Here is a 19,492-nt window from a genome sequence, read left to right as displayed (position 1 = left end):
TACCTGAAAATCTTTCAATTCATTAAATGTGTCCTTCCTTCCATCTGTCTGTCTGTTTTGTGTGATCCCGATTATAGCTCTGACTATATTTAAATTGTTTTGGTTTTGATTTATTTTGGGGTTTTTTTTTCCTTGCTGATTGCAGTATTTTCTCCTTAACTTTAGAGCTTTGAAATTTGACTATGACATTCTGTAAGTTTTCAACTTGGGGTCTCTTTTAGGTGGTGATCAGTAGATGATAATGATGATGATGTTTACCTTCTCATTCTAAAATCTTAGAACAATTTTCTTTTGTAATTTCTTCTAATATTTATCAAGATTTTTTGGTTGTAACTTTTAGGTAGTCTCACAATTCTTATATTATCTCTCCTTGATCTATTCTCCAGATCAGTTCTTTTTCTAATATTTCACATTTTCTTCTATTTTTTTATTTTTCATTTTATTATTTCTTGGTGGCTTATAACATTATTAGCTTCACCTTGCCCAATTCTAGTTTTCAGGGAGTCAATTTTTTTTCCTTAAGCATTTGTATCTCTTTTTCCAAATGGTTGATTTCTCATAATTTTCTTGGATTGTTATTATTTTTCCCCTAATTTTTCCTTAACCTCTCTTATTTGATTTTTGAAGTCTCTCTAAGAACTCTTTTTGGACTTGTGACCACTTAATGTTTCTCATTGAGTAAGAAGTGGCTTTTTAAACTTCACTATCTTCCTCTAAATATAAACACAGATCTTCTGTATCTCATAAAAGCTGTCTGTGATTGGATACCTTCTCCTTTGCTTACTCATTTTTTTAAATTAATATTTTTAGCAGTGTATTATTGTTATGAGCTTTAGGGAATAGTGCCCCAGGCCTCATGTCTTTCGTATTGTTATTTTCTCAGCTTTCTTCAGGGGTCTAATTTTGAGCATTCCTTCCTATACCCACATGATGGCTAAGGCCCCCAGCTGTGCTGTCCTGCAAACACTTTTTCCTCCCTGCAATCCTTCTAGCAGGTATAAACCTCAGCTCTCCCCTCTCTGCTGAAAACAAAAGCGGGGATTACAGTCTCCAGCCAGCAGAATCTCTTTATTAATGCATTCACTGAGTGTATGCTCACTCCTTCCTGTCCACAGCCTTAGTCAGGGACCATGTCTGCTCAGCATAGCTGGCCCTGGTGACTCATGACAGCAACAGGTCCTTCAGTTTTCCCTTGCTTAGAGTCTAACTCCTGTTGGTGACATTTAAGTTCCTAAAGCCTACCTTGTGAGTGTTTTTTGTTCCTTAAAATAAGAGTTCTCTCTGTGAGAAAGGGTTTCTCCGGGAGATTTTTTGGAGGCAGCTTTAGTTTCAGTTACAAGTAAATAATTACCCAAAATCGCAGCCAGCAGATAAAAGTTCAGATCTTTTATTGTGTCCTTCAATATAGCCCGGTTAGTTTTCTTAGAGGCCTATCTTTCTGCTTGGTTCTAAGAGCTCTTGCAGCTTTGTCCTTTGCTTCTGCCTCTGCTTTGTTCAGCCTCCAGCCAGCACCAAGGTGGAAGATGCAATGAATCTCTCTTGCCTCGAAGAGAGGGCTTGTGGGCTTCCTCCCAGAGTGCTCCTCTCCGACCCTCGTCAATGTTCTGGAGTAATTCTCTCAAACTCTTAAGAGCTTCCTCCATATATATGATCTCCCAAAGGTTAACTCCTCCTTCTGGAGACAGGACTTAAGGGAGGTGTACATTTGGATATCTCATACTAAACCACGTGAACTCCAATGAGTACTTAAATATTTCTTGCTTCTATAAGCTCTCTAAAGGTGTGAACACAAGCATTATTGTCCATCAGTATTGGCAACCCATCACCCTGCAAGGATTCACTCTAAGGTGTGAACCAACAAGCACTGTATCAATCCTATTAAGTTAACACCAGGATCCTGACATCACCCTTGAGTTTTCACCTTGTTTCAAGTTGAGTTGACATTAGGATTCCAACGCTACCTGATCCCAGTTACTCCCTGTGCTTATAATTGCTTCAGTGCAGTTTACTTGGAGGAGTTTATTTTTTTCTAAGATGGAATCTCTGCCTCTGGAAGTAGGGTCTTTCCTGAAGTTCTCTTAAGTTGTCTTAGGAGACATTTTTTTTTACCCCAACTTTTATTTATTTCTGCTACTCTATGTTCACTTTGAGGCAATGTTCTGTCATTTTATTGGGGAAAATTTGAAGAGTCTGAAATTTTTTTTACCTACTCTTCCATCTTCTATTCATTTTGGTATTGTGGTTTCATTGTTATCTCATTATTTTTAATGAAATTTTTGTTTCTGTGATTTGTGATTTGACACACATGCAAAGACAGGACTTAATAAATGAATAGAAAAAAGTTGTAGATAGTTTCAGTCAATGTGCTGGAAAGAAATGAGGAAATAGAGCAATGGTGGGCTCTGGAAAGAAAGATAAATGAAATCTGTTTTAAGTATAGTGAATTTGAGATGCTTATGGGTTAATCATTTGAAGATTTGACATTTAGTGGTATATGACTAAATCTCAGGAGAGATAAGGGAATCATCTGCTTAAAGATAATTGAAGGTCTGCACCAAGTCAAACTATTATGAACTCTTTTTTGAATATGGCATTAAAATTTTTTTTTTCATGGGAGTTCTGGATTTTTGTCTGTGACATTACTATAACTTTTTCTTTTAGTGTTCCTTTCAGGAAATCATTAGTAGGTCTTTATCTTTTCTTTTCCCTCTGGTTCTAATAGATCTTTACAATTTCAATTTATGATTTCTTGAAATATATTGTCTATGCTTTTCTTTCTATCATGATTTTGAGAATCTAATGATTATTAACTTTTTTCTTTTTGTTTTCCAGATCTTATTTTTTTTTCAAATCAGATAACCTCTATTTCCTTCAACTTTTTTCAATCTTTTGGTTTTGTTCTAGTATTCTAATTGTAGATGATTGATTTTTGTTTGCACTTAATAAGTACTTTATAAATGCTTGTTGAGTGACCATTTGTTTTCTATTCTAATCTAGTCTTCAGAGCATCCATTTTTTAAGTTTAGTATTTTTTTCTATATTTTTCTGTTTTTTTAAATTGGTGAGATAGAGTTATATGACTTGTCCAGAGTCACACACCTAATAAAGTGCTTGGGTCCAGATTTGAACTTGGATTCTCCTGTCTCTAGGATCAGTGCTTCTCCACTAAGCCTCCTAATTGTCACTAACACTTTTCTTTTTTAAGTTTCTCCTTTCAGTTTTTTTCTTCAAGAGACTTTTATTTCATTTTTTTCTTTTACTCATTTGTTTCTATATATTCATATAGTCCTTGTGGAAAACCTTTTTTTTCTCCTTTTGAGTGTCAGATTGAAATTGTTATGTACTTGAGTTGCAGTAGTTTTTATACTGTTGGTGTTTTCTTTGATTTACTTTATCTTTAGTTATTGAGTTGAGATTTTGTGCCAGTGCTAGGTTCCTATCCATTGTTGTACCTTGTGGGAGGCACTTTACTTTGGTCTTATTCTGAATTCTTTCATCGATCTCTTCCTCATGGGATTCACATTCCCCCCTCTTCCCCCCCATCCAATATAGATCATTATTTATAGCTTGGTGAGAATAACATGGTTGCTGGAGTAGGTATATCTGTTGCTGGAAACACACACATTTACATATCTACATAATATGTTATCTATATGTGGTGATCTTTGTATTTTTAAACATATGTGTGCATTCAAAAGTTTAAAGAATTTAAGCAGTGAAGTTGAAATTTAATATTTTATTTTGCCAATTGCCTTTTGTTCTTGGAATTCATTAAAATCTTTGTAAGATTCCTGAAGATATCTGCTCTAGTCAAGTTCTTTTATCCTCCTTGTCTAATGAATGAAGAGTACATCTATTGAAAAAAGTTTGGAATGGGGCAGAAATAGAAAAGGTCAGATAGAGGTCAGTTTGGGGGGGGTATACAAATTTTGCAAAAGATAAAAGAGAATTTTTGTTGGTTTAATGATTGTTAGAATTGGACATTTATCTGAATATTTTTTGAGATAAAGAGAATTTTGTTGAATTACTTAGAATCAGACTTTATCTGAATATTTTTGTTGATGAAGGTTCATTTAATGCTAATTTTAACTATTCTATTCACTTTGATAAAAAGAATACATCCTCTCTTTTTCCAGGAAAGAAAAACAAATTAGGCGGGTAGAAGAGGAAATTGAACAAGAAAAACAAGCAGCAGATGGCATTATTAAAAATATGTCTCCTGAAAAACAAGTCAAGTATATAGAGATGAAAACTACAAATGAAAAATTATTGCAGGTAATAGCATTGTCTTTCCTTTATTTTAGTTAAGATTATTAAATACATTAAATTGAATAATATATATGCATGATGCATACAAATGCATAATATATATACATTACATTAGATATATTAAATACATTAAATTATATGTTTCCATGGTATGTTATCCAATTGAACAATAAAACTAAACTTTTAGAATATTCAGTGTTTTGAAATCCAAAAGCTCAGCTCTTCACTTGGAGGCAGCAATTAAAACAAACAAGGATTATATTTAACACATAGGGATTGGTCAATTTATGAATCAAGAGGAAAGGAATAATTGTAATCTCATTATAATTCATATAACTCATATATAAAAGATTTGTATCTTTTATAGTGAAAAGGACAAAAGAATAGACAGAAGAAACAGGAAAAAAGAAAAATGGAAAAAATAAAAGGGAAAAGATGCAATGTTACAGCAGAAGTAGAGATTAGAAGGGATGGTGAAGTACTGTCCGACAACTAAGAAGAAATGTGATGATAAAAAGATAGAAAATAAAATAGTTCTGCTGCCTAAAAAGAGCTAGCTACCAATACAATAAGAGCCTCTTAACATTAATGCTATACTTAAAGAGTTGGAAAGATGTTTTGGTATCCAGTAACAATCCAGAATGGATGATTCTGTGGTAATGCTAGAAAACTCAATTTTTACTAAGTTGTATTTTGCTTTAGTTTTATTTACTGCTGCATCTTTTTTCCTCTGAAATTCACACACAGTCTTTCTATGTTTTTTATCCAAATATTCTCTTTATTCCATCTGATGCATTTTATATGGACACACGGTAATTCTTTTGTTGCCCTTTCATTCGCTCATGTCAGTACAAACATGTAACAGGGCACAAAGCTTTCATATGTATCATCTTTCCTTTCAGGGCTTTGAAATCATCAATGCACTACATCTTTATAGCCCTCAAAGGAAGATACAACAATTCTTATTAATTCTAACTAATTGCCAAAGGCTTAATATAAGCTCCAGTACTCCATTTATGCCTTATGAGGTGAATAAATGCATGAATGAATGAAAAAGCACTCATTAAAGTGGTAATCTTTGTTGTCAAACACTAATCTTAAATAGTTGTGATGGGGGGAATTCTGAAATTGTCCTTTGACTTTTGTGGGGAGAAACTTTCCTCTGGATGTATTCTGATGGAAATGGATTTCTTCGACAAAGAGAAGATCTAACTCAGTTTCAATTGATCAATGATGGAAAGAAAGAACACTGGGAAATGAATGTAAACTGTTTGCATTTTTGTTTTTCTTCCCGGGTTATTTTTACTTTCTGAATCCAATTCTTCCTGTGCAACAAGAGAACTATTTGATTCTGCACACATATATTGTATCTGGGATATTCTGTGACATATTTAACAGGTATAGGACTGCTTGCCATCTGGGGGGAAGGGGTAGAGGGAGGGAGGGGAAAAGTCAGAACAGAAGTGAGTGCAAGGGATAATGTTGTAAAAAATTACCCAAGCAGGGTTCTGTCAATAAAAAGTTATAATTTAAAAAATAAGAAAAAAAAAAAAGAGACTCTCCTCTGGAAGAGGGCCCACCTCAGGGATTCAAGATAAAGTGGTTTCATTCTGTTATCTTGGTGGGACTATTGAGTTGAAAATTAGTCCAGGACTTGAGTAGTCTCATTCTACTGTAAATTTAGGCCTGGGGGCAGTGACAACATTGAAGTAACTTCATTCAGTTGAAACTTCAGTCTCAGATTTCCTATTAAAGGACAGTTTTGGCTCATTTCTTTGCAGAGGCCCAAAGCAGGATCATGCCTTGTCAAGGAACTTTTCTCTCTCCTTGGCATAGCTGCCTGTCAAGACCTCTGCCTGCTGTGAAGACATTCTTTTCTCAATGTTAACACCTCTGTTTATCTCTCTGCTAGAACTGACTTCTCAGTGCCAATAAACTTCTCTTTTACCAATCAAACTTTTCAGGTTCTTGAATTCTTTCACGTTGAACCTGTGCTGACCAGAAGGGGATTCTCACATCTCAACTTTCTACATTGCCACTAACCACATCATTTGGTTCTCTAACTGCATTTGGTTACCTGACTGAATCATTTGGTTCCCTGACTCTCTGCACTGCCACTACCCACATCATTTGGTTCCATAACCATATCAGTTATGGTTTGTTTGGTGTTTTTTTTGGAAGTCATTAGATATACAAGTCCAGTAATTCTTGCCAGTGTTTTTGCAAAGTGATATTTTTTTGATAAGAATTTTTCTCTTTAACAAAATATACACATACATAGTACATGTTATCTCTATGTAATTTTCTTTAATAGAATAAAGGAAATAGAAATATAAGATACCAAAATTTTGAGCAATATATATATATATATTTGATGGTTATTGGAGGCAGAAAAATATGATGGGAAAAAAAAGCTGAATTTGGAGTCAAGAGAACCTGAATTCAAATCCTAACATTGGCACTTAATATCTCTGTGACTTTGGGCAAATCATTTCACCTCTAAAGGCCTCATTTTCCATCTGTAAAATGTGGTTTTTGTATTAGATAACCTCTGGGGTCTCTTATACCTTCAGATCTTGTATTTTTTACTTCAGGTTAATATCTATAATTTTCAAATATATAGAAACAACTTATTTCCATATTTGGTTCACATAACTCTTGGCATTTTTTCTCTTTTATCTAGGAATTAGATACACTTCAGCAGGAATTAGACTCATTGAATATGAAGAAAGAAAGTCTGGAAACTGTATGTATGGAATTAAATAAAAGCTCTATTATTACCCAAATACATAAGATAATTAGACCTGATCAAATTGTGATTGGGTTACAAATTAGGTTAATGGGACCCATAGCCCTTTTTTTCCCTTATACATAAAATTTCAAATTTGTTAAGTTGGTGATTTGAAATAATTCTATTCTTAGCTCAAGATCATGAATATTCTAATTGGGGAAGGAAGTTTTTTTTCTTTTTTGAAAATTCCTTCTGTACATCAACACAATATTAATTTAAGAACAATGAATGCTACTTAATTCCAACCTTACATGCTTTTCTTTTTCTCCCATCTTAACCTCTAAGACTATACCTCAGTATCCATCTGCTTTTTCCAGTTTTCTTTGTAAACAGGCAACTGGCAAGAGTATAGGTGTTTTTAATTGGCAGAGCTATCATCATCTAATTGCTAGGTATTGAATTAAATGTCAGAATTCATAAAATTATATCTTGACTTTAATTTACCTGTTTATTTTCACATATTCAATATAATTAAAAGCTGATAACTTCCATGTAGTAAATTAGTATAGACTATGTGCAAGTGTTAGGACATAACAGAAATATATCTTAGTCAAGAATCAGGATCACTACAGTGACTCACTTGAGTCCCATATCTCATAAGTCCCATATCAAGAGTTCTAGCTACAGCAGTATGTTCGTTTTTTTTTTTTTTTTTTAAATCTGTCAGTGTTTTTCCTTGGAAGATAACTCTTTTTCTTTTGATCCAGTTCTCTTAACTTCCTTAGAATAAGAATTCCCTATGAGGAAACTCCCCTTACTAATATAGATTTGTAACTTATAGTCTTACAAAATTGCCTAGGACATTGAGAGGTTAAGTGACTTAGGCCAAGTTGTACGGTCATTACATGTCAAGGGACTTAAACCTAGATCTTACTACATTCTGTCCTCTACCAAATGGTGCTTTTTAAAGGTGTGCCATATATGTTAAGAAATGTTTTCAGTACTTCCCATCTAAATAAGACATAAGACTCCAACTGTTACTAAGTTCGTAAAGATTATGATGTGAATTAACAAATCAATTAACAAATATTTCTTCAGTAGCTTATATGTTTTTAACTACTATAGAGCTACTATAAAACATAGTCCTTTCTAACATTGAACTTTCATTAGGTTATATAAGAGGGATGGAATTTGATAGAATTTGATAGGCACAGAGGCAGAGGGAGAAGGACATTAAGTCAAAGGGATAACTCAATAGTATTTTTCTTTCTTCCACTCTTACTTTTCTCCTAAAACTTAATTATTTAGTTTGAGTTCTAGATTCTGAGAATTAGGACTACTGAGAGTATGTTCCTGATCTTATTCCTTTTTGAATAATTTTACTGTTTATTGCTTCATTAGCTCCATAACTTTTGCTTTTAAAATGCTTTGGTTTCCCTTATGCTTATTAAAAAAATCTTTATTTTAATCTGCTGTTCCTTCTGTCTTTCCACCATTTTCCTTTATTTAGTTGCTAAAGATATTAAATGATCTGCTGCACCTGTTACCTCTATTACGTCATTCATTTCAGCTTAATACTTTTGTAGCATAATTCTAGCCACATAGCAGACACTCAGTAATTACTGAATTGGATAACCTGAGCAAAAACAGAGTAAGAAAAATGAATGTGCCATATAGAGGGAAACAAATAAGTTGCCATAGGATTTAACTTTTTATCTCAATAATTTAAGGGATCTCCCAAAAGAAGGAACTCACCTTATCAATATAAATTGGCATTTGCAATTTTATAGCACTGATTACTTCATAAATTTATTCTGTAATTCTTAAACTTTGTATGACGGTTTTTTTCTGCTGAGTAAAAGTTTAACATTCATATTAAAATTTTTAACAGAATTTAATAATATAATCTGTCATTCCTATGTTCCTGCAAACCAATGTCCTTATGTGCTATGGAGCATTTTCCTCATTACAGAGTATTTCTCTTATCACATCCCTTTTTTAATGTGTTTTTTTTCCTTTACTTAAAATACATATAATTTAGGAACAAGTTATTCGTAAGTGTGAAAGTTTACTCATAGAATAATAATTCTGTGATCGGTTTATGGGGAAAGATATATTTTTTTTTCTAAATGCCCATTTCTTTTAAATGGGTGCATTGAAGAACTAGGCACACCAATTTGTACAGGGTAGTCCAAAATCTCTTGTGAATTCATGCTAAAAAAAAAAAAAAAAAGACCTAAGGAGGTTGATAGGAATTTTTGACTTACCATATATAAATATACTGTGATATATTATTCAATATAAATAAAATGTTGGTATATTTATTCTTGGTTTAACATATTACCACATATAAATATTCCCATAAAAATGCAAATTATGGTATTCTACATCAGTGATATCAAAATGAAATAGGAAGCCTTAAATAAGGATCCCTACTCATTGCATATTGACTTAGAAAACTACGTAATAGTATTGTCCATATTCTATTTTCATTTTGTTAAATATTTCCCAGTTGCATTTCAACCTGGTTCAGCCCTCATATGGGAGTCTTGCAAGATACATAGGCTAGGGCAAGAGGTCACTGATCAAATTGTGAACTAGATTATTAGATTAATGGGGTCTACATGTTTGACAATTGGGTTTTACATAATATATTTTTAAACCCATTTGAATATGAACTCTGAAAATCAAATTGTTTCACTCTCTGGATTTTTATCTCTAGCATCTAGCACAGTATCTAGCAAATATTTATAGGCATTTAATAAATATTTGTTGATCATAATTAATCATGATGCTGGTGACAAAGTCTTTTAAAGTTTATATTAAAAACCAAAACCTGTTTTAGTGCCAACTACAAATAGTTCCTTTTTTTTTCCTCTGTAGGAAATAGCGCATTCCCAGGTAAAACAGGAGGCTGTACTTCTTTATGAAAAACTTTATGAATTGGAGTCCCATCGAGATCAAATGATTGCAGAAGACAAAAGCATGGGATCCCCAATGGAAGAGAGAGAGAGATTACTTAAGCAAGTAGGAAAAAATATTTATGACTTTTTTTGTGTCACAAGTCTTATCTTTAGCCTGAAAAATTGGAAAGAAAGCCAAAAAGCTTATGCTGTATACTGATTAATGAATAATTAGTTTATTATGTTAATAGATTGAATGAATATTTTTCCTTTAACAGACAGGCCCATCTAAACTCAGTGTGATATAGTTAATAAGACAAAATAGATTTTAAAAGTCACTTTTTGGATCTGAAATTACCTTTCTTGTAGTTTTATCCACATCAAAAGTAATTTTTAGTGGCTACAATAAGCCTTATCTTCCAGTTTATAGTTTCATAGTTTCCACCAGTTGCTTCACTGTTTGGAAGCCTTAATATCATCCTTTAATGAACATTTTACAAGATACAAATTTGAATTTGCATGTTTCTAAAAATAAAATTTTTAACATAACTTATCTTTCTCAGTATAGTCTCCCTTTAATACCTTTGAAATTGCCATCCTTTATTTTTTAAAAAATGGAAAAATGAAGAAAAAATGTTCTACAAAAGTAAACATATCAAAAGAAGCCTAACATTATTCAGTATTTCTTACCTATGGTTCCCTACCTCAACAAAGGTGTAGGAAGAGTCATATTCTCATATATTTTCTTTGGAGCCAAGCTTGGTCATTGTAATTTCTCATAATTCAGTTTCACTAGTTGTCATTTCCTCCTCCATTGTTGTAGTCATTGTATATGTTGTTTTCCTGTTTCTGCTTACTTCATTTTGCCTCAGTATTTATAGTATAAAATAATTGAGAATCTTATTTATCAAGACAAATCCAAAAACTATGTGAACACAATTACAAAACACTTCACACAGATTAAGACATTGAAACAATTGGAAAATATCAAGTGTTCATAATAAGCCTAACCAATATAATAAAAATGATACTAGGTCTGTATCCCAAAAAGATCATAAAAATGGGAAAAGGACACTGTGTACAAAAATATGTATAGCAGCTATTTTTGTGGTAGGAAAAAAATGGAAATTGAAGTTTCCCATCAGTTGGGAAATGGCTGAAACAGCTGTGGTTTATGAATATAATGGAGCACTGTTGTGTAATAAGAAAATGATAAGCAGGTGGATCTCAGAAAAATTTAGAAAGACTTGTATGAACTGAGGCCAAATGAAATGAACGGAACTAGTAGAATCTTGTACAGTGTAACAGCAAAGTTATGTGATGATCAACTGTGAATGACCTAGCTCTTCTCCATAATACAGTAATCCAAGACAATTATAGAAGACTCATGATGGAAAATGCTGTCTTACATCCAGAAAAAAAGAACTGATGAACTTTGAATACAGATCAAAGCATACTGTTTTTACTTTTTGGGTTTCTTTTTTTTTCATAGTTTTTTCCCCTTTTAATCTGTTTCTCCTTGTATAACTATAACTAATATGGAAATAGGTTTTACAACTCAGAACTGTGAAAATGAATGCTAAAAATTTTCTTTCTATAAAATTGGAAAAATATTTTTAACAGCAACAAAAAACTTCAACTATCTTAGGGCTCTACTACTTAGAGTAGTAGAAAAAAGTAGTAAAGAAAGCTTCAGGTGTATTAGTTCATACCTCTTATGTAAAGACAAAAGAGAAACCTGAGAATGGTTCCTTTTCTGTTTTTCCCCTTTTGAAATCTATAAATTGGATTTTCCTGAATGAAAAGTTTTCAAAAAAGGTAACTCTCACACTTAAACATTTCAGTTCAATGTACTGTATTGGGGAAACTTTTTTATGTTTGGTCACTTCGATTTTTTCCTTTATTTTGTTATTTACTCATTCCATTCATTCATTCTATATATACTATTTTTTGTGTGTTTTGTAGGTTAAAGAAGATAATCAAGAAATCGCAGGCATGGAGAGACAGTAAGAATCATTTTCTTTATATCTATTTCCTATCCTTTATTTTTTAAATAAATATGAGTTTAAAATTATTAGAGTTGTTCATATTATAGTTCACTTTGTTAATATCAATATTGATATAGTTCTTACTTCACAGGATTGTGACAAATAGGCATATTTAAACAGTGTCAACTGAACCAGGTATCAAGAAGACCTAATTTCAGTTCTAATTTAAGACACACTCTGTATGACCTTGGGCAAGTTATTTAATTTCTATTTGCTTCAATTTTCTCATTTGTAGAATGGGGATAATAATAGCCTCTACCTCTTAAGGTTATTTTATCAAATAATACACAAATAATATTTATAAAGAACTTTTCAAATCTTATAGGCCTATATGATTATTATTACTGTATTTTTATTATTAAGTTATAATGACATTTGTCTCTTTTGGTTCTCCTCCTGCCTCTTTAATTAAATGTGCTCAGTCTCCTTTTGTGGGTGTACCCCAGAACTCTGTCTAGGGCCATTCTTTCTCCTCTCACTTGGTGATTTTCTTGTATTCCATTAGTTTAATTATTATTTCTATGCAAGTGACTTCTAAATCTTTATATCCAGACCTAATCTCTCTCTTTAAATCTAATCCTGCATCATGAATTGTTTATTGGACATTTTTATCTTTATTTTTAGTAGTTTTCTAAAACTCAAGGCATCAAAAATATAATTCATTGTTTTCTTTCGTATATTGAGAAAGCTACACATCATCTGTGTTTTATTGTATTTTTATTTATTTTGTTAAATTTATTTACAAATTACATTTTAATGTTGTTCAAGTCCCATTTAGGAATGTTGCAAGCCTCTTGTGGCCTTTCAGGCTCCGTGTTTGATGATTTTGCTTTATGTAGCTTCCAAATTAATTTTCCTAAAAGTTCTGTTTTGCTAACTTTAACTCCTGGCTCTATATTGATTTTAGGATTGAATATTATTTCATTTTCATCCTATCTCTTTAAAATTTTTATTCTTTGTAAATTTTATAATGTAGATAATTATTAGTACTAGTATGAATATGTGTATAATCTATAAATTAGTAGATAGGATAAATTTATTTTAGTAGATTTATAAATTAGTAGCTACACATAATGTTGGGTTGTGTTAAAAAAAATTTTTTTAATTTAAAGGGATATCTAAATTCATGAAATAAGTCACATGAGTATATCTGTCTTTCTACCACCATTCCCCTAAAAATTGACCCTCCCCATTTTTTGTCATCTTTGCCAATCTCAGGGTTACACTGATTTGCATTTCTGGAAATCATTAGGAGAGGCTTTATCTAGTGTTGAATAGTGTTCGATTTTCATGGTACCTGTTCATATCTTTTGATAAACCATCCACCAGAGAATGGCTTTGGGCTTTATTGATTGGGTTCATTTGCCTGTCTATCTGGGCTGTCAAGGAAAAAAATATTGAAAAAGCAGTTCTTTTTCAAAGAAACTTGTAAAGGAAAGAACATCTGGGCAATGGATATTAGGAAATGTTTCTGCTGTTAGGTGATTTTGTTGCCCAAAGTTAAACGTGTTACTTATACGAATTCTTATATCCACACGCTTTAAAAACTTAGAATAATTCTGACATGTTTAAAAATCTTCCAAATTAAGAATTTTACTTGATTTTTAATCCACTTGTTACAGATTTTAAAATGCAACACTTAAATTTGTAAGAATAACTGACTGACATTGGAATAAATGTAACTAAAACTTTTTTGCAATTGATGAGATTAAAAATGAGTATCAAGTAAGTGCTGTGAATAATATGCTTTTTTCTACCATGAAAATGATTAAAACCAAATATTCAAATTCAAACTTATGTAATTTATAAGTAACTATAGCATATATTGGAACTACCCTATCCCTTTACCCACTCTATTGCCAAGGTCAATGAGTTTCACCTTTGCAAACATTTCTTATATGCTCCTGTCTTTATTTTGATACCACTCTAGCTCAGGCTTCGTCACCTCATGCTTTACTTACTGTAACAGCCTGCTGGTGGATATATCTGTCCTACTCCAATCCATCCTACATTGAGTCACTAAAGTGATTTTTCCGAAACTGCAGGTTCAATGTATGGGACTACCTGCCATCTAGGAGAGAAGGTGGGAGGAAGGAGGGGAAAAGTTAGAACAGAAGATTTTGCAAGTGTCAGTGTTGAAAAGTACCCATTTGTTTTGTATATAAAAAGCTATAATGAAAAAAAAAGGAAAACAAAGTGCAGGTTTAACTGTTGTCACCCAACTCTGTACTCAATAAACTTCAGAGGCTCCCAGTTGCCTCTAGGATCAGAAATAAAATGCTCTGTTTGGTATTCAAAGCCCTTCATAATCTAGCTTTCCAGTCTTATATTTTACTCTTCCACTCAGTGACACTGGTATCCTGGTTGTTCCATAAATAAGACATTCCATTCTAGATCCAGACACTTTTTCTGGCTATCCCCTTTTCCCTGAAATACTCTCTCTCTCCCATTCCATCTTTTACCAGAAGCCTTTTTCAACTTCTCTTAAGTCTAGTGTCTTCCATCTATTAATTATTTTCTATTTAACCTGTACATTAGTCTGCCTTGTAAATATTGTTGTCTTCCTCATAAGACTGTAAGCTCTTAAATGTCAGGGGCTATCTTTTGCCTCTCTTTGTATTCCTGGCACTTAGCATAATGTCTGGCACATAATAGGCACTTGACAAATGTTTATTAATTAGATTGCTTATTAGTACCTAATTTTTCAGTTAATTTAATCAGTGTAGCTAACCAAACAGGCGAATTTTTGTTTTCTTTTAGCTAATTCTTACTAAAAGATACACACCTCTAGGAAAACTTAACAGGAATATCATAGTCAAGCTTCAAGGCTCCTTGGGTAAGGAGAAAATATTGGAAGCAACAAGAAAAAAAAATTAAATATAAGAATTATACAAGACCTAGCAGTTATTATGTTGGACTGTAAGTCTTAATACTACATTTTCTAAAGTAAAAGAGCTGGAGTTATAACCAAGGGTAACTTAACCATCAAAGTTAAGTGTAATTCTGAATGAAAAAAAGTGAAGATTTAATGAACTGAAATGTAATGTTTGGGTTAGCTTTCTGGAAGTCTTGGGACCAGCCTTCATTTCAGCAAAGTAATCACTACGAGAGTAGCCAGGGATAAAGTTCAAATTCTTTATTTTCTCCTTCACAGTCTGTCTCCTTCACCTGGGGTTCGGCTAGCTTTCTGGAGACCCTCCAGAAGGGGTCTTGATTTCAGTGGAGGAAGTAGGAGAGCCATGGTCTGTCTTGAAGTCTCTCTGAGTCCAAGAGCTTGAGCTCCAGCCTCCAGTCCTCTGTTTTCTCCAAGTGTCTATGCCAACATTGAGCTTTCAAATGCCCTACTTTACTACATTGAAAGCATTGACGAGTCTCTCTGTAAGTCCTTTGCTACAAGGGACCCTGTCTTCCCATGTTCTGCATCATAGCCTGGGTATAAAAGGCACTTATGCCCATTGTGGTACAGTGTCTTATGATCTCCTCTAAAGGAGCATCCTTGTGTAGTCCTAGTATAATTCTTCTACAAGCCTCATTACCATTTTCTCTAGCAAGTTGTTTTATCATTATTGCTGTTGCTGCATTTTCACCAATAGTTCATATGACAGCTGTCTGCAGACATCCCACAAAATCACTAAAGGGTTCATTTGGACCTTGCTCTATTATCTTGAAGGCTTCCCCTCTATCTTGTTTTCCTGGGAGAGTGCCCCATGCTTTGATGACAGCAGCAGCAGAAGCAATTTGCTCATATGCTGTCAAAGGGTAATTCATCTGTGCTAAAGTATCTGCATAATGACCCATACCTGCTAGTTGATCAAAGATGACTGGTATATTAACTCCAGCTTGCCTATTTTGTTGGTCTTGTATTCTACAGAGTTCACTATACTCTGAAAGCCACAACAAGTTTTGTCCAAATTCTAAACATTTCCTTACTATAGATTTCCAATCACTAGGGGTTAGGAACAGGTCAATTCTCTGAGAGCCTCCACCTCCACAGCTGTGGATCACTACATCTGAAGGAGTTGCAAGGCAGCTTTTGCTGACACAGGTGTTGTAGACAGAGAATGAGATAAATTTGAAGCAGTAGAGAGATCAGACAACACAACAGCCTCTCAGTCAGAAAGGTCAGAGAATAGCAGTTGCCTCTCAGTCTTTTTGTATCATCTTCTCACAAGAGGAGATCTATTCTGCAGATCTGAGTTGGATCTCCAGCAGCCACTGTCAGGTGGCTCTCCCGTGAATCACAACATATGGTGCCTAAATGTAGGGTGTTGGGTATAAGAAGCATAAGAATTTCAAGTAGAACCAGAGCTGTTCATGAGAAGGATCCTTCCAGAGTTAAGGAAGAAGAGCCCTGGTAAGACTTTTTTAGTTGGGGTAATTAAATGGGCCAATACATTAAAGGGCCAGGCCAGGAGACTGATGAGAGACTTAACTGCCTATTCTGACTACAGTTCTCTTCTCCATTTGAAAGTTTGCCTCCATCAACACCTGCCTCAACCATCCAGAAGTGATAGTGCAGCTTGCATTTCTCAGCATGCAGACCATGCTGTGGGGGAAAAATAACAGCAAAAAACGGGGGAATTGTTAACGGACAGGTCAATTCTCTGAGAACCCCACAACTGTGGATCATAACATCTGAAGGAGTTGCAAGGCAGCCTTTGCTGACACATGTGTTGTGAACTGGGAATGAGATAAAATTGGAGGCAGAGGAAAGAGGAGAGAGGTCAGACAATGCAACGGCCTCTCAGTCAGAGAGGTCAGAGACACAGCATCTGCCTCTCAGTCTCCTTGTATCATCCTCTCACAAGAGGAGATCCATTCTGTAGGTCTGGGTTGGATCTCCAGCAACTACTGTCAGGTGGCTTCCATGTATTCCAACAGCTCTCCCGTGAATCACAACACTGAAAGAATTTCAGGTATTTTATGACAAACACAGCAGAACCTAAGGGAAAATTGAACATGTAACATCTAGGAAAAATGTAAAGATTAAAGATCAATTATCAGGAACTCAATAAAGCCCAATCATGTACAATATATGAAAATATTACCACTTCTTTTATGGATGTCATTTTTATTTGGGTAGTTTGAAAGAAAGACTTGGACTGAGCTGAGTATGATGGAGTGATTCTATCTCTATCTGCCTATTTGTCTGTCTACTTGGGTAGAGAGAGATTAAAAAGGAGCAAATATCTCATACAAATGAGGCAAAAACCTTATTCTCATCAGGAATGGGTTAAAGAGGGAAAAGTATATAAGTATATATATATATATATATATATATATATATATATATATATAAAGTATAAAAATATTTTAAATTCATAAAGAGATAAGGCAAAGGAATATGATGGGGAATGATAAGGAAGGGATTCTAGGAGGAGTTTGAAGTCAATAAAAGTCTTTTAAATTTATAAAGAAATAAGAGGGTGAGTGAATAGGATGGGGGGGTATAGAAGAATATATATAGATTAATGGGAATGGGATAAATAGGAAGCAACATATATATGAAAGTAATTAAAAGTCTTCTAAATTTAGATAGAAATTAGGATAGGTTTGGGAGGAAAGGATAAAAGAGAGATTCTGGTGGGGGTTAGTGGGTAGAAATAAAGTAGAGAGGTCAAGAAAGATGGGAATAGGATGATGATAGTGAGGAAATTAGGAAGAAACAAAATAAGTAATTATAATTTAGAATGTGAAATGGATGAATTCACCTGTAAAATGGAAACAGTAGATTCAAAATTTGAATTCAATAATATGTTGCATTCAAGGAGATACATACATAAAATAAAGATCAGGAGAAGAATTTATTATGTAAAAAAGCAGTATTTATTTCACATTTAAAATTAAAATAGATTTTATTAAAAGAGAAAAATAGGGAAACTATATTACATATAAGCCATAATAATCAATATTGTTTTAAACAATTTAAAATAATTAGTATAAGATTGGAATATTGTGGTGCAGGAAATGATGAGCTGGTCAATTTAGAAAAATGTGGAAGACTAGGACTCATGAAGGAAAATGCTATCCTTCTTTAAGAAACAGAGGACAAGTGGAAATAAACACATACATCCATACATATGAATGTATATGTATATATAAAATTATGATTATAGATAACTATATGCATTATATATGTATATGTGTGTGTGTTTGTGCTTAATTGTAGTCTTGGAATGGGTAGAGGAGAAAGGAGTAGGGGGAAATAAGATAAAAAGTGCACAGCAGAGAAAAGAGGACCTATAAAGAAGTAAAGATAGACAGCTGTGAACACAGTGGATAGTATTATATAAGCTTTCTTGAAACGGAAATTTATTGTTTTATAATTTGAATCCTCATTTATGTTCTGCTGTGCACATAGTAATTATTTTCTTATTTTTTTGTTTAAAATTTTTTTAAAGATACATAGTATAATAATCAGATAATAGGTTGTGACGTTCAGTAAATATAATAGCTTTTCAGCAAGCCTAGCTTATATGTTTATAGATATTCAACATACATATTGCAAAATCTTAAAGTAATTTAGTTATCTCTAATTTTAATTTAGTAGAAAATATTTTATATAAATTCCTTCCCTTTTTAATGCGGTTCTTTTTAATGGATGATATTATTTTTTGTTTTTAAAGCTTTTTATTTTCAAAACATATGCACGGATAGCTTTTCTACATTGATCTTTGAATAGCCTTGTGTTCCAGATTTTCCCTTCCTTCCCCTTACCCTCTTCCCTAGATGGCAAGCAATCCAATGTATGTTAAACATATTAAATATGTTAAATCCAATATGTGTAAATATATTTATACAATTCTTTTGCTGCACAAGAAAGATCAGATCAAAAAGGAAAAAAAATGAATAAGAAAACAAAATGCAAGAAAATAACAAAAAGTGAGAATGTTATATTGTGATCCACATTCAGTTCCTACAGTCCTCTGAGGATAGATGACTCTCTTCATCACAAAATCACTGAAAATGACATCAGTCATTTCATTGTTGGAAAGAATCACGTTGGATGATATTTTTATTATATTGCTATCAATTATTATTATTATTATTATTTTTTTTTTTTTTTTTTTTTTGCTGAGGCAATTGGAGTTAAATGACTTGCCCCCAGGGTCATGTAGCTAGGAAGTGTTGTGTCTGAAGTGAGATTTGAACTCAGGTTCTCCTGACTTCAGGGCTGGTGCTCTATTCACTGTGCCACCTAGCTTGCTTGCACCCCTTGTTGCTGTTAATATTTGAATAGTTTTGTTGTTTTTGTATGTGTGAAAAATAACTTTAAAGTTAGTTTGTTTGGACCATAAAGGTCAGGATGAGGGAGTAACATATAATAAGATTTGTAAAGAACAGTTTGGGGCTAAGTTTCAAAAAACTTTTAAATGCCAAAAAGCTTTAAAATGCCAAACGCAAATTTATATGCTAACTGACTGATGTTAGACTCAATATAGAATCACTAGGATTTGTTGAGTAGGAAAATGAACTGGAAAAGGGAGAGACTTGACACAGAGGGATGAGTTAGGAGGCCACTTTCACAGGTCAGGTGAGAA

At 33.1% G+C, this 19,492-nt stretch overlaps 1 protein-coding gene across 5 annotated transcripts in view; it reads left to right on the top strand.

The window, feature by feature from the left end:
- Positions 1 to 19,492, top strand: part of IFT74 (intraflagellar transport 74) — a 229,399-nt gene that overhangs the window by 134,897 nt on the left and 75,010 nt on the right. For all 5 annotated transcript variants that reach the window (XM_031943358.1, XM_031943364.1, XM_031943353.1 and 2 more), the window contains exons 9-12: positions 4,137 to 4,275; positions 6,953 to 7,015; positions 9,884 to 10,027; positions 11,869 to 11,909. In XM_031943358.1, the coding sequence (XP_031799218.1) occupies positions 4,137 to 4,275; positions 6,953 to 7,015; positions 9,884 to 10,027; positions 11,869 to 11,909 (387 nt within the window). The remainder of the gene's footprint in view (positions 1 to 4,136; positions 4,276 to 6,952; positions 7,016 to 9,883; positions 10,028 to 11,868; positions 11,910 to 19,492) is intronic.

The sequence above is a fragment of the Sarcophilus harrisii genome, chromosome 1 (genome assembly GCF_902635505.1).
Source record: "Sarcophilus harrisii chromosome 1, mSarHar1.11, whole genome shotgun sequence".
Taxonomy (NCBI): domain Eukaryota; kingdom Metazoa; phylum Chordata; class Mammalia; order Dasyuromorphia; family Dasyuridae; genus Sarcophilus; species Sarcophilus harrisii.
Note: the sequence above shows the minus strand (reverse complement) of the source record. Positions and strands in the feature narration are given on the sequence as shown.